The 26,078-nt window shown below is 35.6% G+C and overlaps 1 protein-coding gene across 1 annotated transcript in view; it reads left to right on the top strand.

Annotated features, from left to right (window-relative positions):
* The window catches only part of LRRIQ3 (leucine rich repeats and IQ motif containing 3), a 235,329-nt gene that overhangs the window by 13,816 nt on the left and 195,435 nt on the right, over positions 1–26,078 (top strand). The window contains exons 3-4 of the mRNA XM_067726576.1: positions 7,274–7,522; positions 12,506–12,829. Of these exons, the coding sequence (XP_067582677.1) occupies positions 7,274–7,522; positions 12,506–12,829 (573 nt within the window). The remainder of the gene's footprint in view (positions 1–7,273; positions 7,523–12,505; positions 12,830–26,078) is intronic.

The following is a 26,078-nucleotide window of genomic DNA, read 5'->3' as shown; positions in this document are numbered from 1 at the left end:
CTCATCTCCCACCTCCTCTCCCTCATCCAGTCAGTAACTCTTCTTGCCTGTTCACTTGATGCCAGCCCCTGTATGCCAGCTGTTGTACTGTAGTATTGTACTTTTCAAGGTACTGTACTGTAAGGTTAAAAATGTTTTCTTTATTTTTTGTTTTTTTTTATGTATTATTTGTGTGAAAAGTATTATAAACCTATTACAGTACAGTACTATATAGCCAATTGTGTTAGTTGGGTAATTAGGCTAGCTTTGTTGGACTTATGAACAAATTGGACTTACAAACATATTCTTGGAACTGAACTTGTTCATATGTAGGGGACTTACTGTAAAGTGATTATATAGTTGGATTAATATCTGTATTTGTTAATCTTTTCTATTTATTGCTCTTGTTCTTTGTACCAGTTTTAGCCTTCCATTTTTTTCTGCCTTTTGTGATTTTAATTGAGCATTGTATATGATTCTATTTTCTATCTTTTCTTAGCATACCTATTTTACTTCTTTTTTTAAGCCATTTCCCTAGAGATTGCAATAATCCAAATCCACTCTCACATAACACTATACTACTTCGTATGTAGTATAAATATCTTGTAATAAAAAAAAATTCCTGATTCTTCCTTCCTGTTCCTTGTATCCTTGCTCTCATTCATTTCATTTATACATAGCATAGTTACTTATACAAAAATATATAGTTGACTTCTAAACAACATGGGTATGAACTGTTGGGTCTACGTCTATGTTTTTCTTTTTTTCAATAAATACAGTACTACACAATCTGTGCTGGTTGAAGCCACAGATGCAGAACCTTGGATAGTTTTGTGGAGGGCTCACTATGGGACTTGAGCATCCATGGACTTTGGTATCTGTGGTGGATCCTGGAACCAATCCCCTGTGGATACTGAGAGACAAATGATTTTTAACTGTGTAAGGGTCTTCACCCCTACCCACAGCCATGTTTTTCAAGTGTCAACTGAGCATATGTGTGCATATATAATCAAATAAATTTTTGCTGTTAATGTTTGAACAGACTTTTACCTGTTATATCAACTAAGAATAAGAAAAATAAAAGATTTTTATTTTACCTTCACTTGTGCCTGCCCTAGTGTTCTTCCTTTTTCTTATGTAGATCTGAGTTTCTGAACTATACTATTTTCCTTGTCTCTAAAGGACTATTTTAAACATTTCTTTTAAGGCTGGTCTACTGACAAGAAATTTCCTCAAGTTTTGTTTGTCTGAGAGTCTTTTTTTCTCATCCACTTTTGAGGAATCATTTCACAAGGTATAGATTTTTTTGTTGGCAGGATTTTCCTCTCAACACTTTAAATACTTTATTCCACTCTCCTCTTGCTAGCATAGTTTCTTAGGGGAAGTTAGATATAATTCTTATTTTTCCCTTTTTGTAGATAAGAGGTTTTCTTCCTATGTCATCTTTCATATTTCTTCCTTTATCCTTAATTTTCTGAAATTAAAACGATATGTCTAGTTGTATTTTTTTGGCCTTTTTCCTGCTTGGTGTTTTCTGCTTACTTGATCAGTAGGTTGTATCTAACATTAATTTGAAGAATTTCACCATCATTACTGTTTCAAATATTTTTTATGCTCCTTTGTTCCTTTATCACTTTCTTCTCATTCTGGTATTTCCATTATGCATATTGAACACTTTTTGTAGTTATCCCACAGTTCTGGGATATTCTGTTCTGCTTTTTTCAGTCTTTGTTCTGTTTACTTTTCAGTTTTTGACGTTTCTATTGACATATTCTCAAACTCAGAGATTCTTTCCTCAACCACGTCCAATCTACTAAAATAGCTCATCAAAGGCATTCATCGTTTCTGTTATAGTATTTTTGATCTCTAGCATTATTTTTTTATTCTTTTTTAATTCTATCTCTCTACCTTACACTGTCCATCTGTTCTTACTTTTTTTCATTCAAGTGCTTAGCATGTTTAATCATAGATGTTTTAAATTCCCAGTCTGATATTTCCAACATCTTTGCCATAGCTGATATTGGTTCTTATGCTTACTCTGTGTTTTTTGTCTTTTAGTATGCCTTGTAATTTTTGTTGAAAGCCAGAAATGATGTACTGGTAAAAGGAACTCTTATAAAATACTGGTGTGGTGTGGTGGTAAGGTGTGGGTAGAAAAGAAGTATTCTATGGTTATATATTAAGGTCTTAGTCTTTTAATGAGCCTGTGCCCCTGGGCTGTGGATTTCACAAGTGCTTCTTAGTTTTCCTTACTCTTAGGTGGGCAAGATAGCAAGAATGGGCTGGAGTTGGGTGTTTCCCTTCCTCCAAATGGAAGGCTAGAGGGAGATGGAGTTGAGTATTTCTCTTCTCCCACGTCAGTTAGGCTCTGATAAAACCTCAGTTGTTTAGTGTCCATTAAATAGTTTCTCTTGAGGGCAGGCCTTATTAAGAACAGAATTCTCTGGTGTATTTCAAAATTATTTATTTCCTCTCCCCTATGGAAGCATGAGAGGATTTTTGTCCAGTATTCACCCTGAGGACCTGTTAGAGCTCCTGGATGCTAATCTTACAAAAGCAAGGTGGTCCCTTCATTGACTAGGCCTTCCTGGAATTTTTAATCTCAGAGTTGTCAACACTGTGCCTGCAGTAACTTGTCAGTTATAGTTCAGTTTTCCTACCTGGGAGGCACTGGGTCCTCCAGAGATCTCTGCTGGTGAGTTTCTGCTCCTGTAAGTTCTGAATCTCTATATCCATTTAACTGTCTCTCTGATTTTGGGGGTATTGGCTCTCTGTGTGACCTCCCTTTTCTGAGGAATCTAAGAAGATGTGTTGATTTTTTTCATTTTGTTCAGCTTTTACTTTTTAGGATGGTGTGACAACTTCTAAGCTCCTTATATGTTGGACTGGAAACTAGAAGTGCCCTAACTTACTTTTTGAAGGGGCAGTCTATGTTGAGTTGTTAATTGAGCTAGGTATTTGCCTTATTAAGTAATACTCATTTTACAGTGCTTGCTATGTGCCAGACAGTGTTCTAAAGCCTTCAGGCCAACTCATTTAGTCCTCATAACAATTATTTCCATCAAATACTGTTACTATCCATGTTTTATAGATGAGGAAACTGAGGAACATAATTTGGATACATAACAAATTGAGGATATACATAACTTGCCTGAGGTCACCAAGCTCAGAACAACTTATATTTTATTTTCTTCTTTCTCTAACTACATTATAAACTAGTTCAAATAATCAGAATAACTTCCTCTAAGTAATAGAATGTGGTTGAGGTAAAGCTCTGCCAGATGGGCCTAAACCTTCAGAAGGCCCTACAGGTTCTGTGTTTATACATTTTGGAGCCCTGAGTCAACCATATAGAAAGTCTTACTTCCCTATTACAGAGACACATGAATAGACCTGTGAGAGGATGACATTGTGAGTACTGGTGTAGATGGAGAGACCTTGGGATAGTATGGTGAGAGAGACCCGTATATCCCAGCATTCCAGCTGAACCTACCTTCCTGCTCTCCTTGCCAGTGTTTCACATATGTAAATTAGTCACCTTGTAGGTGTTAGTTTGGATGAGCCCCACAAGACTGAATCTTATTAAGTCAACATCCCTTGAAAAAGAGCTGCCCACTTGAACTAAGTTAAGCCACAGACCTGAGAAATAATCAATGGTGTTTTTATTAAGGCAGTAGGTTTAGGGGTGCTTTGTTACACAGTGTAAATAAATGAAAAAAGAATGTGCATTCTTTTTTGCAGGACATTGGATATTGGTTGTAGAGAATTCAAATGGAAGGATTTCAAGGAATTAACAACAAATATTAATCTAAATGAGACATACCTAATTATTTGTACTTAGAAATCTTTTCTTCCAGGTTTATTGTGATATAATTGACATATAACATTATATAAGTTTAATATGTATAATATGATACTTTAATACATATATACATTGCAAAAATGATTACCATGGTAAGATTCATAATACATCTATCACCACATATAATTATGTTTTTTTTTTTTTTTTTTCCGGTGTGTTTGAGGACCTTTAGGATCTACTCTCTTAGTAACTTTTAAGTATACAATACAGTATTTTTAACTATAGTCACCATGCTGTACATTATATTCCCAGAACTTGTTCATCTTATAACTGGAAGTTTGTTCCCTTTAACCAACATCTCCCCATTTCTTGCACCACATTTTGGCCACCAGTGGCATTTATATTGTAGAAAATGGCAGTTTCCTTCTTCTTCATGGCTGAATAATATTCCATTGTGTGTGTATATATAAAATAGATATCATATTTTCTTTAGCCATTCATCTGTCAGTGGACATTTAGGTTCCCTCCATGACTTAGGCATTGGGACTAAAGAACATGGGGATGCACATACCTCTTCAAGATAATTACTTCATTTTGGGGGGATATATACCCAGAAATGGGATTACTATGTCATATGGTAGTTCCACTTTTAATTTTTCAAGGTACCTCTATACTGTTTACATTGGTACAGCCAACAGTGTATAAGGGTTCCCTTTTCTCCACATCTTTGTCAACACGTAATCTTGTCTTTTTGAATATAGTCATTTTAAAAGGTGTGAGGTGATAGCTCATTGTGGTTTTGATTTTCATTTTCCTAATGATTAGTGTTGTTGAGCACCTTTTTGATGTATCTGTTGGACATTTATATGTCTTCTTTGGAAAAATATCTATTCTGGTACTTAGCCTAATTTTTAATCAGGTTGTTGTTTTTGTTATTATCAGTTTCTACTGATTTGTATGAGTTCCTTTTATATTTTGGAAATTAGCCATTTATCAGATCTATGATTTGAAAATATTTTCTCCCATTCCATAGGTTCCTCTTTATTCTGTTGATTGTTTGATTTTTTTTTTTTGCTGTGCAGAAGCTTTTTAGTTTGTTGCCACAGTTGTTGGTATTTGCTTTTGTTGCCTTTGCTTTTGGTGTCATATCCAAAGAGTCATTACCAGGATGAATGAATGTAAAAGAAACTTTTTTTCCCCTAAGCTTTCTTCTAGAAGTTTTATGGTTTCTGCTCTTACATTTAAGTCTTTAACCCATTTCCAGTAATTTTTTTTTTTTTTTTTGTGGTACGCAGGCCTCTCACTGTTGTGGTCTTTCCTGTTGTGGAGCACAGGCTCTGGACGTGCAGGCTCAGCGGCCATGGCTCACGGGCCTAGCCGCTCTGCGGCATGTGGGATCTTCCCGGACCGGGGCATGAACCCGTGTCCCCTGTATCGGCAGGCAGACTCTCAACCACTGCGCCACCAGGGAAGCCCCATCCAGTAATTTTTGTGAGTGGTGTAAGGCAGGGGTCCAATTTTATTCTTTCGCATGTGAACATTTCATTCTTAGGCAGTTTTTTCAACACCATTTCTTGAAGATACTGTCCTTTCATTATTGAGTATTCTTGGTTCTTTTGTCAGATATTGTTGTTGCATATTTATGGGTTTATTTCTGGGCTCTCAATTCTTTTGCCTTGAGCTATGTGCCAGTTTTTATGCTAGTACCATACTATTTTGATTACTGTAGCTTTGTAATATGTTGTTTTGAATTCAGAAGGTATGAGGCCTCCAGTTTTGTTCTTTCACAAGATTATTTTTCCTATTTTTTTTTTTGTGGTCCCATATGAATTTTAGAGTTGCTTTTCCTATTTCTGTGAAAAGTGTCATTGAAATTTTGATAGGAATTGCACTGAATCTATAGATGACTTGAGTAGTAGTATGGACATTTTAAGAGTATTAACTATTCCAATCCATGAACACAAGATAGCTTTCCAATCATTTTTGTTTTCTTCAATTCCTTTCATTAATGTCTTACAGTTTTCAGTGTACAGATCTTTCACCTCCTTGTTTAAATGCATTCCTAAGTACTTGAGTATTTTTGATGCTATTATAATGGGATTGTCTTTATTTTTTTCACATAGCTCATTGTTAACAAATATAAAATGCAGTTGAGTTTTGCATGTTGATTTTGTGCCCTTCAACTTTATTGAATTTTTAAATTAGTTCTAACAGTTTTTTGATGGAGTCTTTAAGATTTTCTGTATATAACATCAAGTCATCTGCAAACAAAGACAATTTTACTTCTTCCTTTCTGATTTTATTTCTTTTTCTTGCCTGATTACTCCAGCTAGGATATCCAGTATTGTGTAGAATAGGAATGGTGAGAGTGGGCACTTTCCTTTCCCTGATTTTAGAGGAAAGCTTTCAACCTTTCATCATTGAGTATGATGTTAGCTGCAGGGTTATAATTTATGGCCTCTGTTATGCTGAATTGCAGTGCTTTTGTACCCACTTTGTTTAGAGTTTTTATTTAAGGATGTTAAATTTTTTCAAATGATTTTTCTGCATCTATTGATATGATCATATGATTTTTATCCTTCATTCCATTTATGAGGTTTATCACAGTGATTGATTTACATTGTTGAATCATCCTTGTAGCCCTTTATTGCCCCTTAATTTCATTTAGCTGCATTTATCAGCCTTTCTCACAAAGATGATCACTCTCCTAACTTGGGGATTTATCATTCAATGCTGTTCTTTATTTAACAACATCTTTTAACCAAAATTATTATACAAGGTATGTTAGGGTATAGTTTTCTCTTTTCTAAAAAATAAATTTATTTTTTTATTTATGGCTATGTTGGGTCTTTGTTGCTGCATATGGGCTTTCTCTAGTTGCGGCAAGCAGGGATTACTCTTCGCTGTGGTGCACGGTCTTCTCATTGCGGTGGCTTCTCTTGTTGCGGAGCATGGGCTTCTGTAATTGCAGCATGCGGGCTCAGTAGTTGTGGCTTGCAGGCTCTAGAGTGCAGGCTCAGTAGTTGTGGCACATGGGCCTAGTTGCTCTGTGGCATGTGGGATCCTCCCAGACCAGGGTTCGAACCTGTGTCTGCTGCATTGTCAGACAGATTCTTAACCACTGCACCATGGGGGAAGTCTGAGGGGTATAGTTTTCTATGTTTGTTTTAGTTATATTGCCTAGAGGTGATGTTTTTATCCCAGCTATTTCACTGAATTTCATGTTCTTTAAGTATTTCAGGAAAAAGAAAGTTTTTCTTCCTTTTACTGATTATTTCATTGGTGAGAGAAATGATACATTTTTGAGTTGTAATTATATACATGTTATATATTTAAAATGCTTTGGAATAGAAGGTTTTATGGAAATTATATTCTTAAAAATTTTAACTTTTCTACCCATTTATTCTCACTGTCTATTAGAAAGTATTTTTTTCATATAGATTTATTTTTGAAAGTTGAAAAAAAACGTTCAAAATTTCCCATTTTTCCTAGATGTTTCATGGAACAGTCACAGAAGAGCTAACCAATCATAGAGAATGGAGTCACTATAATGAAAATATAATAGAAGATCAAAAAGATTTTGTTTTTGTGAAGTTCAGTGGCCTTCATTTAAAATCTATGGAAAGTTTTCAATCTTGTATCTCTCTTAGAGTGTGCATCTTCTCAAACAATTTTATTACAGATATTCGTCCACTTCAGAGTTGTATAAAATTAGTCAAACTCGATCTCCATGGAAATCACGTAAGCAATAGCCGTTTCAGTTATCTGCATATAAATGAAGTTGATATTTAATAAGCACTTATGTTATCTATGTACAGTATTTCTCCCAGGTAGTCTTATATGTGAAATATAAACAATTCAAAACTAAATAAAAAATATATATAAGCACAAAAATTTTAAGTATAAGCAAACATTTTTTATTTAAAATATCTAGACCAACAGTATGTGATTTGGTTTACTTCTTAAATCCATAGTCTTAAGACTGCTTCTTGACTTCTTAATTTTTTAATGATATATAATTGACATATAGTATTACATTAATTTCAGGTATAAAACATAATGGTTCAATATTTGTGTATATTGCAAAATGATCACAATAAGTCAAGTTAACATCCATCACCAAAGAGTTACAATTTTTTCCTTGTGATGAGAACTTTTAATATCTGCTTTCTTAGCAACTTTCAAATATATAATCCAGTATTATTAACTGTACTCACCCTGCTGTATATTATATCCCCAGGACTCATTTATTTTATAACTGAAAATTTGTATCTTTTCAGCAACTTCACCATTTCACCCACCCCCTCTGTCTTTGAATCACCAATGAGTTCTCTGTATCTAAGAGTTTGGTTTTTGTTTGTTTGCTTTTTTAAATTCCACGTGAGTTAGATCATGTGGTACTTGTCTTTTTCTGTCTGACTTATTTCGTTTTGCATAATGCTCTCAACATCCACCATTTTGTTTCAAATGGCATGATTTCATTCTTTTTTATGAGTCAGCAGTACTCCACTGTGTATACACACAAGATTTTCTTTACTTATTCATCTATAGATAGACACTTAGTTTGCTTCCACATCTTGGCTATTATAAATAATGGTGCAGTGAACATGGGGATGTATGTGTCTTTTTGAGCTGGTGTTTTCATTTCCTTGAAATAAATTCCTGGAGGTAGAATTGCTGGATCATATGGAAGCTTTATTTTGAATTTTTTTTTTTTTTTAATTGCAGTACGCTGTTGTGGTCTCTCCCGTTGTGGAGCACAGGCTCCAGACACGCAGGCTCAGCGGCCTTGGCTCAAGGGCCTACCCGCTCTGTGGCATGTGGGATCTTACCGGACCGGGGCACGAACCTGTGTCCCCTGCATTGGCAGGTGGACTCTCAACCCCTGTGCCACCAGGGAAGCCCTTTATTTTGCATTTTTTGAGGAACCTCCTTGCTGTTTTCATAGTGGCTGCACCAATTTACAATTGCACAAACACTGCACATGGTTCCCTTTTCTCCTCATCCTTGCCAACTTGTTATTTCTTGTCTTTTTGATAATAGCTATTCTAATAGGTTTGAGGTGACTGAATTTGTGGTTTTAATATGCATTTCCCTGATGATTGGTGATGTTGAGTATCTTTTCATGTACCTGTTGGCCATTGGATGTCTTCTTTGGAAAAACATTAACTTAGATCCTCTTCCCATTTTTTAGTTGGATTGTTTGGGTTTTTGCTATTGTGTGAATTCTTTATGTATTTTGGATATTAGCCCCTTCTCAGATATGATTTGCAAATGTTTTCCCCCATTCAGTAGGTTGCCTTTTTTTTGGTAAGATTTATTTATTTTTGGCTGCGTTGGGTCTTTGGTTGCGGCACACGAGATCTTTGTTGAGCATGTGGGATCTTTCATTGTGGTACGTGGGCTCCAGAGCACATGGGCCTGTAGTTTGTGGCACATAAGCTCTCTAGTTGAGGTGCGCGAGCTCAGTATTTGTGGCATGCAGGTTTAGTTGCCCCGCGGCATGTGGGATCTTAGTTCCCTGGCCAGGGATCGAACCCACGTGCCCTGCATTGTAAGGTGGATTCTTTAGCACTGGACCACCAAGGAAGTCCCAGTTGCCTTTTCATTTCATTGATGGTTTCCTTTACTGTGCAGAAGCTTTTTAGTTTGACATCATCTCACTTGCTCAGCTTTGGTTTTTTTAGCCTTTGCTTTTGGTGTCAAATCAAAAAAAAATATTGCCAAGACCCATGTCAAGGAGCTTACCACCAATGTTTTCTTCTAGGTGTTTTATGGTTTCAGATTTTGTGTTCAAGTCTTTAATCCATTTCGAGTTAATTTTTGTGTGTAGCATAAGATAATGGTCAAGTTTCATTCTTTCACAAGTGTCTGTCCAGTTTTCCCAACACAATTTATTGACAAGACTCTTCTTTTCCCTTGTATACTCTTGGTTCCTTTTTTGTAAATCAATTGAACATATATGTGTTGGTTTATTTCTGGGCTATCTTTCTGTTCTATTGACCTATGTGTTTGTTTGTTTGTTTTTAAATACCAGTACCATACTGTTTTTTTTTTTTTTTACTATAGCTTTGCAATATCCTTGAATTCAGGAAGTGTGAGGGCTCCAGCTTTGTTCTTTCTCAAGATCATTTTGCCTATTTGAGGTTTTCTGTAATTTCATACAAATGTTAGGATTATTTGTTCTATTTATGTGAAAAATGCCACTGAAATTTTGGTATGGCTTGTGTTGAATCTGTAGATTGCTTTGGGTAGTATCAACGTTTTAACAATATTAGTTCTTGCAATTCACAAGCACAGAGTATCTTTCAATTTATTTATGTCTTCTTCAATTTCTTTTCAATATGTCTTATAGTTTTCAGTGTACATATCTTTCACATCCTTGGTTAAATATATTCCTAGGCATTTTATTCTTTTTGATGCAGTTGTGAGTGGGATTGTTTTATTAATTTCTCTTTCTGATAGTTAATACTTAATGTGTAGAAAGTCAACATAATTTTGTGTATTGATTTTGTATTCTGAAATGTTACTGATTTTATTTATTAGTTCTAATAAATAGTTTTGTGCAGTATTTAGGGTTTTCCACATACAGGCATACTGCATTTTATTGGGCATCATTTTATTGCACTTCACAGATACTGCATTTTTTATAAATTGAAGGTCTGTGGCAATCTCACATTATCAGATGATGGTTAGCATTTTTTAGCAATAAAGTATTTTTTACTTAAGATATGTACATTGGTATTTTTAGACATAATGCTATTGCACACTTAATAGATTACCGTACAGTGTAAACAACTTTAATATGCAGTGGGAAACCAAAAAATTTTTGTGACTTGCTTTATTGCAATATTTGCTTTATTGCAGTGGCCTGGAACTCAACACACAAAATCTCTGAGGTATGCCTGTATATCATGTAATCTGCAAAAAGTGGCAGTTTTACTTTTTCATTTCCAATTTGGTTGGCTTTTGTTCCTTCTTCTTGCCTAATTGCTCTGTCTAGGACTTCTAGCTTCCAGTGCTATGCTGAATAAAAGTGGTGAGAGCAGGCGTCTTTGTCTTACTCTTGCTCTTAGAGGAAAATATTTTATCTTTTCACCACTGAGATTGATGTCAGCTGTGAGCTTGTCAGATATGGCCTTTATTATGTTGAGGTACAGTCCCTCTATACCCAGCTTGTTGAAAGTTTTAATCATAAATGGATGTTGAATTTTTTTTTAACATCTTTATTGGGGTATAATTGCTTTACAATGGTGTTTTAGTTTCTGCTTTATAACAAAGTGAATCAGTTATACATATACATATGTTCCCATCTCTTCCCTCTTGCGTCTCCCTCCCTCCCACCCCTCCAGGCGGTCACAAAACACCGAGCCGATATCCCTGTGCCATGTGGCTGCTTCCCACTAGCTATCTACTTTACGTTTGTTAGTGTATATATGTCCATGCCTCTCTCTCGCCCTGTCACAGCTCACCCTTCCCCCTCCCCATATCCTCAAGTCCGTTCTCCAGTAGGTCTGTGTCTTTATTCCTGTCTTACCCCTAGGTTCTTCATGACATTTTTTTTTCTTAAATTCCATATATATGTGTTAGCATAGGGTATTTGTTTTTCTCTTTCTGACCTACTTCACTCTGTATGACAGACTCTAGGTCTATCCACCTCATTACAAATAGCTCAATTTCATTTCTTTTTATGGCTGAGTAATATTCCATTGTATATATGTGCCACATCTTCTTAATCCATTCATCCGATGATGGGCACTTAGGTTGTTTCCATCTCCGGGCTATTGTAAATAGAGCTGCAGTGAACATTTTGGTACATGACTCTTTTTGAATTTTGGTTTTCTCAGGGTATATGCCCAGTAGTGGGATTGCTGGGTCATATGGTAGTTCTATTTGTAGCTTTTTAAGGAACCTCCATACTGTGCTCCACAGTGGCTGAACCAATTCACATTCCCACCAGCAGTGCAAGAGTGTTCCCTTTTCTCCACACCCTCTCCAGCATTTATTGTGTCTAGATTTTTTGATGATGGCCATTCTGACTGGTGTGAGATGATATCTCATTGTAGTTTTGATTTGCATTTCTCTAATGATTAATGATGTTGAACATTCTTTCATGTGTTTGTTGGCAGTCTGTATATCTTCTTTGGAGAAATGTCTATTTAGGTCTTCTGTCCATTTTTGGATTGGGTTGTTTTTTTTTTTTGTTATTGAACTGCATGAGCTGTTTGTAAATTTTGGAAATTAATCCTTTGTCAGTTGCTTCATTTGCAAATATTTTCTCCCATTCTGAGGGTTGTCTTTTGTGGATGTTGAATTTTGTCAAATACTTTTTCTATATCTATTGTGATGATTGTATGATATTTATCCTTCATTTTGTTAATGTGGAGTATCACTATAACATTGATTGATTTGACCCCTTAAGTTTTTCATGTAAGGAAAATATTTTATAAAAGTTTAAAGAGTTTGCTTATTACAAAGGGACTTTTATTGAATGGAGTATATATGTTTATTTAATTACACTAATAATTACAGACACCTAGTGTATTTTGCTTTACCCCAGTCATCATTTGGGTAATTAGAAATTCTGTTTTTGCTTACTAATGAGAAATTTGCCATTTGGGAAAATATTGACCTATAGAAGATGTTTAATATTTTTCCTTTTTCAGTGTAATTCATGGAAAATTTATATTTGTATTTAACATATTATTATTAATGATATTTCAGATCAAGAGTCTACCAGATACCAGATTTTGGAGTGGATTGAAGAACCTAAAACTTCTCTATCTACATGACAATGGGCTTGCAAAGTTAAAGAATGTATGTATGTTATCTGCTTGTCCAAGCCTCATTGCCCTCACTATGTTTGATTGTCCAGTAAGCCTTAAAAAAGGATATAGACATGTTCTTGTCAACAGTATATGGTCTCTCAAAGCACTGGATCATCATGTGATTTCTGATGAAGAAATAATTCAGAGCTGGCATCTTCCTGAAAGATTCAAAACATATAACCACCGACTTTTCTTTAATTTCTGCCCTGCTTTGAAAAAGGTAATTGGCTTCATTACGGTTTCATTTTAAATAAATGTATAGAAGTAAAATTTTAGCTTCTAAATTCTTTACCTAAATTATATAAACCAGTATTTGTTATCATTTACATAAAATATAGTAAACTAGTGAATATATTAGGAATGTCTTATAACTAAAAAATTATAAAAGCCTATATGCCTACTGCTAAAAATTATTGAGTTTAGGATTATCAAATTGTAGAGAAACAAATATTTGACTTTTTTGGGTCTCCATTATGTTTCAATAGCTTTAAGGAGGTATAGCTTACATACTGTATACTTCACCCATCTTACATGTATGATTCCATAATCTTGGTAAATTAACAGTGCTGTATAACTATCTTCACAATCCAGTGTTAGAAATTCCCACCACTCCACCAGTTTCCTTCCTTCCCATCTGCAGTTAATCCCCACTCCCAACTTGGTTCTAGGTAACCATTGATCTCTTTTCTGTCTCTATTAATTTGTTTTTCTAAACATTTTATAAAAATGGAATCATAGAATATGTAGTCTTTATCACCTGCCTTCTTTCACCTAGGGTGGTGTGTTTGAGCCTTATTCATGTTGTAGCATGTATCAGTAGTTTGTTCCTTTTGATTGCTGAGTATTATTCCATTATGTGAATATATTACATTTTCTTTGTTCATTCACCAATGGACATTTGGATTATTTCTAGTTTTTGTTATTATGAAAATGCTGCTGTAAACACCTACTTACATGTCTTTGTGTAGACATATATTTTCATTTTCTTTGGGTAGATACTTAGGAGTGCAGTTGTTGGGATGTATGGTAAGTTTATGTTTAACTTTTTAAGAAACTGAATTGTTTTCTAAAAAGTGTAAACCACTGATGCATGAAGTTTCCATTTTCTGTATGTCCTTGCAAACAGTATTTTCTATCTTTTGCACTATAGACATTCTAGTAGGTGTAAAGGGTATTTCACAATGGTTTTAATTTGTATATCTCTAAAAAGTGATGATGATGATAAGCATCTTTTCATCTCCTTATTAACTATGCATATATCTTCTTTGGTCCAATGTCTATACAAATTTTTTGCCCATTTTTAAAGTGGGTGTTTGTCTCATTATTGATTTGTAACAGCAGATATCTGGGTATAAGTCCTCTATCAGATAGAAGAATTGCAAATATTTTCTCCTAGCCTATAGCTTGTCTTTTCATTTTCTTAATGGTCTTTTTTGAAGCAAAAAGTTTTGAGTTTTATGAAGTCCAATTTAGAATTTTTTGTTTTATGGATCATGCTTTTGGTGTTATATCTAAGAACTCTGCCTAATTCAGGGCTAAAAAATTTTTCTTTTATGTTCTAAAATTTTAATAATTATATCTCTGAAATTTATGTCTATTTTTGACCTTGAATGAATTTTTTTACATGTGTGAAGTAAGAGTCTAAGTTCATTTTTTGCATGTGGATATTCAATTATACCAGCCCCATTCCCCCAGTGAATTGCCTTGATATTTTTTGTTAAAGATCAGTTGGCCATAAATGTAAGCATTTATTTCTAGACTCTCAGTTATATTCCAGTGGTCTATATAGCTGTCCTTATGGCAGTATACACAGTCTTGATTACTGTAGCTTTGTAGTTAAGTTTCAAAATAGGAAAGTGTGAGTTCTCCAACTTTGCTCTTCTTTTTCAATATTGCTTTGGCTATTCAGGGTTCCTTGCATTTACAAATGAATTTTAGGATCAGCTTGTCAGTTTCTACAATGATTCCTGCTGGGATAGTGATAAGTATTCCATTGAATTTACAGATCAATTTGTGGAGAATTACCATCATTATAATAGTATTCTTGTCCTTGAACATGAACTGTCATTTTATTTAAGTACTCTTTAATTCTCTCAGTTTTGTTGTTTTCAGTGTACAAGTCTTTCACTTAATTTTTTAAAATTTATTTCTATGCATTTTATTTATTTTTGTGATATTATGAATGGAATCATTTATTAATTTCATTTTGGATTGTTTTTTATTAGCATATAGAAATACAATTAAAATTTTATTTAATCTGATATCTGCCACTTTGCTATTCTCATTTCTTAGTTTTAGAAGTTTTTGGTTGACTCAGAATATTTGTTTTTTAATTGAAAGTGGATCTGTTTTTTTTTTTTCCATATTTGAATGATTCCATTAGGAAATAGTTTATTTTTTTTCAATGTTTAATTCCAGGCATTTGATTATTATTTGGATTTTTAATGGAAGAGGATAAAATATTCAATTTCTAAATAGTTAATATGGTGACATTACATGTTCAAATCACCATTGTATGTTGACTTTTAAAATGTTGAAAGAAGTATTTGGGAAATTTGATATCTAGTTGGAGGTTACAAAATACTTAAATGGATAGACAAAAATAGAAGAAAACATGCTTCATGTCATATGAATATTAGAGCAATTAAGTCATGTAAGTATTCAAAATCAGTGGTTAATTCTGCAGGTGTTAGACAAGTCAGGTACATGATATAGAAAGTAAAGATGTATGTTTCAGAACAGTGCTTATAATATGTTGTAAGTATATATAATTCTACATATATAAACATTGAATATTGATGAAAAATCTAAAAGCATTTGAATATTAATCACATCTGAAAGGATATATAAACAATAAACAGTGATTATACATGGGAAGGCTGGAGATTAGAAAGTTGAAAGACTTTTTATAGCTGCATATGATTCTTTAAAAATTATGAGTATATTAATGATTCTATAATAATAGTTTAAAAAACGTAGGGAAATATAAAACAAGGCAGTATTTAAGTATGGTATCTTAACCAGGGCTCTAAAGGAAGAATTTCATTTAGGTATTCTAGTTGTGTGGTATGGTGTAATCAAAGGTAGGAACAGACATGACCCTTTTAAGGACAATCAAAATGACTGAGTTTTGTATAAGGAATTAGTTGGAAATTAGAGATGGGGGGGAGTACTGAAAAGAATCTTGGATGATATACTAAGGAGTTTAGACTTCTTAATAAATGTTATGAAGAGCTGTTGAAGTAGTTTGAGTAGGAAATTAAAAGACATTCTGTCATAGTTGGTGTCTATGAATAACTTGTTTTTATAAAAAAAAAGTTTTTTTAAAAGAGATTAATCCAGATTTTACTAGCAGATTAATGGGGATTAAGAGACAGATGAGGGCAGAGAGACCAATTATTGTAGGCCAGAAATGATGTGATTAGGGTTGATACAGGAAGATAGCAGTGGCAAAGAATAAAGAAGACAGCATAAAGTAGAGAACAGACACTCTAGAAGCCATTGTGTCAGGCACTTCATGTATTTTATTCCTTCATTCCTTTACCAAATATGTATTGAGCACCTAATATGTGAGAGGGATTATTTTGGATTCTGTGGTAAATAATACTGACAAAGGTCCTGCTCTCATGAACTCCAGTGGAAAGACATAGGGAATAAACTTGTAAGCAAAAAACAGTCAATCAGTCAACCATAGAATGTCAGATAGTGTTAATTTCTAAATAAAATAAAATGGTAACATAGGATGAAACGGGTAGAGATTTAGGCTAATACTTCAGCTAGGGTGGATGGGGAAGGACTTTCTGAAAAGTGTTTTATCTATTCATCATATCCTTTGATTTGGAAAGGTATTACTCTTATTTTATGGAAGAAAATTAAATATAGTGGGGTTTAGGAACTTATCTAAGACATCTAGACAGTCATGAAGGTGAGATTTCAGGTCTGTCTTGGTCTTAGTCCTACAATCAACATTACATTACAAAGGACCAGTACAAAGATTTGGCAAGATTTTTTTAAAAAATTGATTGAATGCAATAGGAGAAGAATAAGTGAAGAAAGACTCCTCTGGCATTTTGAACTTTGGGAATCAGTAATCAGGGAAATAAATAACCTAGTTAACAGAAATGGTAGCATTTGAAGAGTTTTGGTAGAAAGTTAAGTTTGGTCATGTTTATTTGAGGAAGGATATTGATATTGAGATATCAGCCAGGCATTGGAAATGAAGAACTAAAATTCAGAAATAGTGTTCTAGGTCTAAGATGTAAATCCAATAGTCATTTGCTCGAGCTCATAGTTGAAGCCAAGCTGTCACACAAAAATGTAGGGATCAATAAAGTCTAAGAGCTAAGGACAGAGCCTTAGAGTGCAGTCTCATTTTGTGCATAGAAAGCAGTGGAAATAATGAGGAAAACAGAGATTGATCCAATGACATAGGGGGAAAAACAGAGGCATGGTTTATTACCACTTAAGAGAAAAGAGTGATTTAAAATAGAATAATGTTTTTAAAGAACCAATAAAAGGTAGCACTGATGCAAAACTATTTTGAAAGTCTTTTTGATAGTGAAGAGGTTATTACGTCTTTGGAATTTCACTAACTTGTAGGGGTATATATGAAATTGTAATGGTTAATACGTGATTGCCAAGTATAGAAACTTTTCTGAGAAAATTTTGGACAAAGGAAACATAATGTCTTAACTGTAGACAATAAGATTAATGGAAAGCCTTAAAAAAAAGTGACATGATACTATAATGTATTTTTAAGCTGAGGGAAATTAGTTTTAATTTTTTAAAAAGAGGTTAAAAAGGGAATAATTGAAGAAAAATGTTGTGGAGAAAGCATTAATATAATGCATCACAACTGGAGTAAGCCTGAAAAAGATATAGGTACACCAAATTCCAGCAAAATTTTTATGAGTTGTAGAGATTTAAAGAAATCTATTTGAATAAAAGTTTTTCAGTTTACCTATAAATTTTTATTCATTATTTTTGATAGAAGCAATGTTCTTTTGGTTATTCGTTGATTATTGAAAGATTTTATTTAATTTATAGCAGTATAAACAAACACTTGAGAAAGTAATAAATGACAACCTATGGGGATATTTATTTATTTAGTAGTGTTTGAAATACATTTTCAAAACATTTAGTTCCACTTATTGAGTATAAGAACATTATGAAAACTGAAAAATTATAATGAACCTCATAATAGTTCACACAATTTTTTCAGTAAGTATTATTCTTTTATCAGAAGGGCATGGACGTAGAAATTTAAGAAGTCTATGTTCATTCTAAAAGAACAAATTAATGTGATTAAAACTTGTGCCTGTTCCCTGGTGGCGCAGTGGTTGAGAGTCCACCTGCCGATGCAGGGGACACGGGTTTGTGCCCCGGTCCGGGAAGATCCCATATGTCATGGAACGGCTGGGCCCATGAACCATGGCCGCTGAGCCTGCGTGTCTGGAGCCTGTGCTCCGCAACGGGAGAGGCCGCAACAGTGAGAAGCCCGCATACCGAAAAAAAAACAAAAACAAAAAACTTGTGTCCAGAAGAGGAGCTTCAAGATGGCGGAAGAGTAGGACGTGGAGATCACCTTCCTACCCACAAATACATTAGAAATACATCTACATGTGGAACAACTACTACAGAACACCTGCTGAACGCTGGCAGAAGACCTCAGACCTCCGAAAAGGCAAGAAACTCCCCACGTACCTGGGTAGGGCAAAAGAAAAAAGAAAAAACAGAGACAAAATAGGGACAGGGCCTGCACCAGTGGGAGGAAGCTGTGAAGGAGGAAAGGTTTCCACACACTAGGAAGCCCCTTTGTGGGCAGAGACTGCGGGTGGCTTCACAGCCGCGGAGGAGAGCGCAGCAACAGGGGTGCGGAGGGCAAAGCGGAGAGATTCCTGCACAGAGGATTGGTGCCGACCAGCATTCACCAGCCCAAGAGGCTTGTCTGCTCACCCGCCGGGATGGGTGGGGGCTGGGAGCTGACACTCAGGCTTCGGTCGGATCCCAGGGAGAGGACTGGGGTTGGCTGCATGAACACAGTCTGAAGGGGGCTAGTGCACCACAGCTAGCCGGGAGAGAGTCCAGGAAAAAGTCTGGAGCTGCCGAAAAGACAAGAGACATTTTCTTGCCTCTTTGTTTCCTGGTATGGGAGGAGAGGGGATTAAGAGCACCGCTTAAAGGAGCTCCAGAGATGGGCGTGAGCTGCGGATATCAGCGTGGACCCCAGAGATGGGCATGAGATGCTAAGGCTGCTGCTGCAGCAAATAAGAAGCCTGTTTGCAAGTACAGGTCACTATCCAACCATCCCTCCCAGGAACCTGTGCAGCCTGCCACTGCCAGGGTCCCGTGCTCCAGGGGCAGCTTCCCCTGGAGAACGCATGGCGTGCCTCAGGCTGGTGCAACGTCACGCCGGCCTCTGCCACCAGAAGCTCGCCCCGCACTCCATAACCCACCCTCTACCCAGCCTGAGGGAGCCAGAGCCCCCGAAGCTGCTGCTTCTTTAACACCGTCCTGTCTGAGCGAAGAATAGATGCCCTCAGGCGACCTACACACAGAGGCAGATCCAAATCCAAAGCTGAACCCCAGGAGCTGTGCGAAGAAAGAAGAGAAAGGGAAATTTCTCCCAGCAGCCTCAGGAGCAGTGGATTAAATCTACACAATCAACTTGATGTACCCTGAATCTGTGGAATACCTGAGTAGACAACGAATCATCCCAAATTGAGGAGCTGGACTTTGGGAGCAACAATATATATATATTTTTCACTTTTTCTCCTTTTGTGAGTGTGTATGTGTATGCTTCTGTGTGTGATTTTGTCTGTATAGCTTTGCTTTTACCATTTGTGCTCAGGTTTTGTCTGTCCAGTTTATTTTTTATTTATTTATTTAAAAAGTTTTAATAATTATTCCTTATTTTTTTATTTTAATAACGTTATTTTACTTTATTTTATTTTTTTAATCTTTCTTTCTTTCTTTCTTTCTTTTTCATTCTTTCTTTCCTTCTTCTTTTCTCCCTTTTATTCTGAGCCGTGTGGAGGAGAGGCTGTTGGTGCTCCAGCCAGGCATCAGGGCTGTGCCACTGAGGTGGGAGATCCAAGTTCAGGATACTGATCCACAAGAGACCTTCCAGCTCCACGTAATATCAAATGGTGAAAATCTCCCAGAGATCTCCGTCTCAATGCCAAGACCCAGCTCCACTCAACGACGAACAAGTTACAGTGCTGGACACCCTATGCCAAACACCTAGGAACACAACCCCATCCACAGCACAGAGGCTGCCTAAAATCATGATAAGGCAACTGACACACCAAAACACACCACCAGGCTTGGACATAACCACCAGAAAGACAAGATCCAGCCTCATCCACCAGAACTCAGGCACTAATCCCCTCCACCACAACACACTGAACCAAACTTAGCCACTGGGGACAGACACCAAAAACAACACAAACTGCGAACCTGCAGTCTGCGAAAAAAAGACGCCAAACACAGTAAGTTAAGCAAAATGAGAAGACAGAGAAACACACAGCAGATGAAGGAGCAAGGCAAAAACCCACCAGACGTAACAAATGAAGAGGAAATAGGTAGTCTATCTGAAAAAGAATTCAGAATAATGATAGTAAAGATGATCCAAAATCTTGGAAATAGAATGGAGAAAATAAAAGAAACGTTTAACAAGTACCTAGAAAAACAAAAGAGCAAACAAACACTGATGAACAAAACAATAAATGAAATTAAAAATTCTCTAGAAGGGATCAGTAGTAGAATAACTGAGGCAGAAAAACGGATAAGTGATCTGGAAGATAAAATAGTGGAAATAACTACTGCAGAGCAGAATAAAGAAAAAAGAATAAAAAGAATTGAGGACAGTCTCAGAGACCTCTGGGACAACATTAAACACACCAACATTCGAATTATAGGGGTCTCAGAAGAAGAAGAGAAAAATAAAGGGACTGAGAAAATATTTGAACAGATGATAATTGAAAACTTCCCTAATATGGGAAAGAAAATAGTTAATGAAGTCCAGGAAGTGCAGAGAGTCCCATACAGGATAAATCCAAGGAGAAACATACCAAGACACATATTAATCAAACTGTCAAAAATTAAAATCAAAGAAAAAATATTAAAAGCAGCAAGGAAAAAACAACAAATAAAACATAAGGGAATCCCCGTAAGGTTAACAGCTGATCTTTCAGCAGAAACTTGGCAAGCTAGAAGGGAGTGGCAGGGCATATTAAAAGTGAAGAAGGAGAAAAACCTTCAACCAAGATTACTCTACCCAGCAAAGATCTCATTCAGACTCGATGGAGAAATTAAAACCTTTACAGACAAGCAAAAGCTAAGAGAATTCAGCACCACCAAACCAGCTTTACAACAAATGCTAAAGGAACTTCTCCAGGCAGGAAACACAAGAGAAGGAAAAGACCTACAATAGTAAACCAAATACAATTTAAGAAAATGGTAATTGGAACATACATATCGATAATTACCTTTAATGTAAATGGATTAAATGCTCCCACCAAAAGACACAGATTGGCTGAAACGATACAAACACAAGACCCATATATATGCTGTCTACAAGAGATCCACTTCAGCCCTAGGGACACATACAGACAGAAAGTGAGGGGATGGAAAAAGATATTCCATGCAAATGGAAATCAAAAGAAAGCTGGAGTATCAACTCTCATATCAGACAAAATAGACTTTAAAACAAAGACTATTATAAGAGACAAAGAAAGACACTACATAATGATCAAGGGGTCAATTCAAGAAGAAGATATAACAATTGGAAATATTTATGCACCCAACATAGGAGCACCTCAATACATAAGGCAAATACTAACAGCGATAAAAGGGGAAATCGACAGTAACACATTCATAGTAGGGGACTTTAACACCCTACTTTCACCAATGGACAGGTCATCCAAAATGAAAATAAGTAAGGAAACACAAGCTTTAAATGATACATTAAACAAGATGGACTTCATTGATATTTATAGGACATTCCATCCAAAAACAACAGAATACACATTCTTCTCAAGCGCTCATGGAACATTCTCCAGGATAGATCATATCTTGGGTCACAAATCAAGCCATGGTAAATTTAAGCAAATTGAAATCATATCCTGTATCTTTTCTTACCACAATGCTATGAGACTAGATATCAGTTTCAGGAAAAAAAAAATCTGTAAGAAATACAAACACATGGAGGCTAAACAACACACTACTTAATAACCAAGAAATCATTGAAGAAATCAAAGAGCAAATCTAAAACTACGTGGAAACAAATGACAATGAAAACACGACAACCCAAAACCTATGGGATGCAGCAAAAGCAGTTCTAAGAGGGAAGTTTATAGCAATAAATCCTACCTTAAGAAACAAGAAACCTCTCAAATAAACTACCTAACCTTACACCTAAAGCAATTAGAGAAGAAGAACAAAACAACCCCAAAGGTAGCAGAAGGAAAGAAATCATAAAGATCAGATCAGAAATAAATGAAAAAGAAATGAAGGAAATAACAGCAAAGATCAATAAAACTAAAAGCTGGTTCTTTGAGAAGATAAAAAAATGGATAAACCATTAGCCAGACTCAACAAGAAAAAAAGGGAGAAGACTCAGATCAATAAAATTAGAAATGAAAAAGGAGAAGTAACAACTGACACTGCAGAAATACAAAGGATCATGAGAGATTACGACAAGCAATTGTATGCCAATAAAGTGGACAACCTGGAAGAAATGGACAAATTCTTAGAAATGCACAACCTTCTGAGACTGAACCAGGAAGAAGTAGAAAATATGAACAGATGAATCAGAAGCACTGAAATTGAAACTGTGATTAAAAATCTTCCAACAAACAAAAGCCCAGGACCAGATGGCTGCACAGGCGAATTCTATCAAACATTTAGAGGAGAGCTAACACCTATCCTTCTCGAACTCTTCCAAAATATAACAGAGGGAGGAACACTCCCAAACTCATTCTACGAGGCCACCATCAATCTGATACCAAAACCAAAGATATCACAAAGAAAGAAAACTACAGGCCAATATCATTGATGAACATAGATGCATAAATCCTCAACAAAATACTAGGAAACAGAATCCAACACCACATTAAAAGGATCATACACTATAATCAATGGGGTTTATCCCAGGAATGCAAGGATTCTTCAATATACGCAAATCAATCAGTGTGATAAAGCATATTAACCAATTGCAGGAGAAAAACCATAAGATCATCTCAATAGATGCAGAAAAAAAAACTTTTGACAAAATTCAACACCCACTTATGATAAAAACACTCCAGAAAATAGGTGTAGAAGGAATTTACCTCAACATAATAAAGGCCATATATGAGAAACCCACAGCTAACATTGTTCTTAATGGTGAAAAACTGAAACCATTTCCTCTAAGATCTGGAACAAGACAAGGTTGCCCACTCTCACCACTATTATTCAACATAGTTTTGAAAGTTTTAGCCACAGCAATCAGAGAAGAAAAAGAAATAGAAGGATTCCAAATCGGAAAAGAATAAGTAAAGCTGTCACTGTTTGCAGGTGAGATTATACTATAAATAGAGAATCCTAAAGATGCTACCAGAAAATTACTAGAGCTAATCAATGAATTTGGTAAAGTAGCAGGATACAAAATTAATGCACAGAAATCTTTTGCATTCCTATACACTAATGATGAAATATCTGAAAGAGAAATTAAGGAAACACTCCCATTTACCACTGCAACAAAAAGAATAAAATACCTGGGAATAAATCTACCTAAGGAGACAAAAGACCTGTATGTAGAAAATTATAAGACACTGATGAAAGAAATTAAAGATGTTACAAACAGATGGAGAGATATACCATGTTCTTGGATTGGAAGAATCAACGTTTTGAGAATGACTCTACTACCCAAAGCAATCTACAGATTCAATGCAATCCCTATCAAACTACCACTGGCATTTTTCACAGAACTAGAGCAAAAAATTTTACAATTTGTATGGAAACACAAAAGACCCCGAATAGCCAACGCAATCTTGAGAAAGAAAAACGGAGCTGGAGGAATCAGGCTCCCTGACTTTAGACTATACTACAAAGCTACAGTAATCAAGACAGTATGGTACTGGCACAGGAACAGAAATATAGGTCAGTGGAACAGGATAGAAACCCCAGAGATAAACCCACACACATATGGTCACCTTATCTTTGATAAAGGAGGCAAGACTATACAGTGGAGAAATGACAGCCTCTTCAATAAGTGCTGCTGGGAAAACTGGACAGCTACATGTAAAAGAATGAAATTAGAACACTCCCTAACACCATACACAAAAATAAGCTCAAAATGGACTAAAGACCTAAATGTAAGGCCAGACACCATCAAACTCTTAGAGGGAAACATAGGCAGAGCACTCTATGAGATAAATCACAGCAAGATTCTCTTTGACCCACCTCCTAGGGAAATGGAAATAAAAACAAAAATAAATAAATGGGACCTAATGAAACTTCAAAGCTTTTGCACAGCAAGGTAACCCATAAACAAGATGAGAAGACAACTCTGAGAATGGGAGAAAATATTTGCAAATGAAGCAGCTGATAAAGGATGAATCTCCAAAATTTACAAACAGCTCATGCAGCTCAATATCAAAAAAACAAACAACCCAATCCAAAAATGCACAGAAGACCTAAATAGACATTTTCCAAAGAAGATATACAGATTGCCAACAGACACATGAAAGAATGCTCAACATCATTAATTGTTAGAGAAATGCAACTCAAAACTACAATGAGATAACTTCTCACAGCAGTCAGAATGGTCATCATCAAAAAATCTACAAACAATAAATGCTGGAGAGGGTGTGGAGAAAAGGGAACCCTCTTGCACTGTTGGTTGGAATGTAAATTGATACAGCCGCTATGGAGAACAGTATGGGTGTTCCTTAAAAAACTACAAATAGAACTACCACACAACCCAGCAATCCCACTACTGGGCATATACCCTGAGAAAACCATAAATTAAAAAGAGTCATGTACCAAAATGTTCATTGCAGCTCTATTTACAATAGCTAGAACATGGAAACAACCTAAATGCCCATCAACCGATGAAAGAATAATTAAGATGTGATACATATATACAATGGAATATTACTGAGCCATAAAAAGGAATGAAACTGAGTTATTTGTTGTGAGGTGGATGGACCTAGAGACTGTCATACAGAGTGAAGTAAGTGAGAAAGAGAAAAACAAATACCCTATGCTAACACATACATATGGAATCTAAAAAAAAAAAAAAGCTCATGAGGAACCTTGGGGCAAGACGGGAATAAAGGCGCAGACCTACTCGAAAATGAACTGTAGGATACAGGGAGGGGAAAGGGTAAGCTGGGACAAAGTGAGAGAGTGGCATGGACATATATACACTACCAAACGTAAAACAGATAGCTAGTGCGAAGCAGCCACATAGCACGTGGAGATCAGCTCAGTGCTTTGTGACCACATAGAGGGGTGGGATAGGGAGGGTGGGAGGGATGGAGATGCAAGAGGGAAGAGACATGGGGATATATGCATATGTATAACTGATTCACTTTGTTGTTAAGCAGAAACTAACACACCATTGTAAAGCAGTTATACTCCAATAAAGATGTTAAAAACAAACAAACAAAAAAAAAAACTTGTGCCCTATAACACAATGAAGCTGTCTAGAAGGAACCTGTTTATTCTTAACTGTGACATATAATTTATAGACTTTGGTTTTTTGGTGTCTAGTTGGAAATTACTTATATCTTGAAGAAATGGGAAAACACAAGTACTTCTTCACTATATGAAACCAAAGTAGCTAGAAATTTGAAGTGCTTTTTAATCTAAAAATCTAAAAACATATAGTAGGGGATATATAGTTATAATTTTAAGATAGGAGTGATCTGGGCAAGGAATCAGTGCTATCAATTGGCATTGTTTTTTGATTGCATGTAATAGAAAGGAAGCTAAATGGATTTTATTTTTGTTGTGAAACAAAGAATTTAGAGGTAGGCAATCCTTCTGTGTAGCTTCTCAAGGAAGTTGTGAAGGACCAAGCTTTATTCTAGCTTCCTGCTATGTATCTTTAACAAATGAACATTTTCCCTCATAGGAAGTGAGCTTTTTCATGTCCAGGCATGTGCTTACATCAGGCGGAAGGGGATTGTTAGGAACACAAAGCACATGTTAGCTAAGTCTACCTTTTTGTATTAGGAAAAGAGTAGCTCCTCTAGTTATTCCACCTGAAAGACTTCTACCACCAGAACTAGATCACATGGCTAGCATGAGAGAAGAGAATCTTCTATGATGAGTATTTTTACTTGGGCATATTTAATTCTTAAACAAAACCAATGTTCTATTTTTGTTGTTTTATTTTTTAAATTTTATTGAAGTGTAGCTGATTTCCAATGTCATGTCAGTTTCAGGTATACAGTACAGCGATACAGTTATAGATACTG

This window comes from Pseudorca crassidens, chromosome 2 (genome assembly GCF_039906515.1).
Source record: "Pseudorca crassidens isolate mPseCra1 chromosome 2, mPseCra1.hap1, whole genome shotgun sequence".
NCBI classification, from domain to species: Eukaryota; Metazoa; Chordata; class Mammalia; order Artiodactyla; family Delphinidae; genus Pseudorca; species Pseudorca crassidens.
Note: the sequence above shows the minus strand (reverse complement) of the source record. Positions and strands in the feature narration are given on the sequence as shown.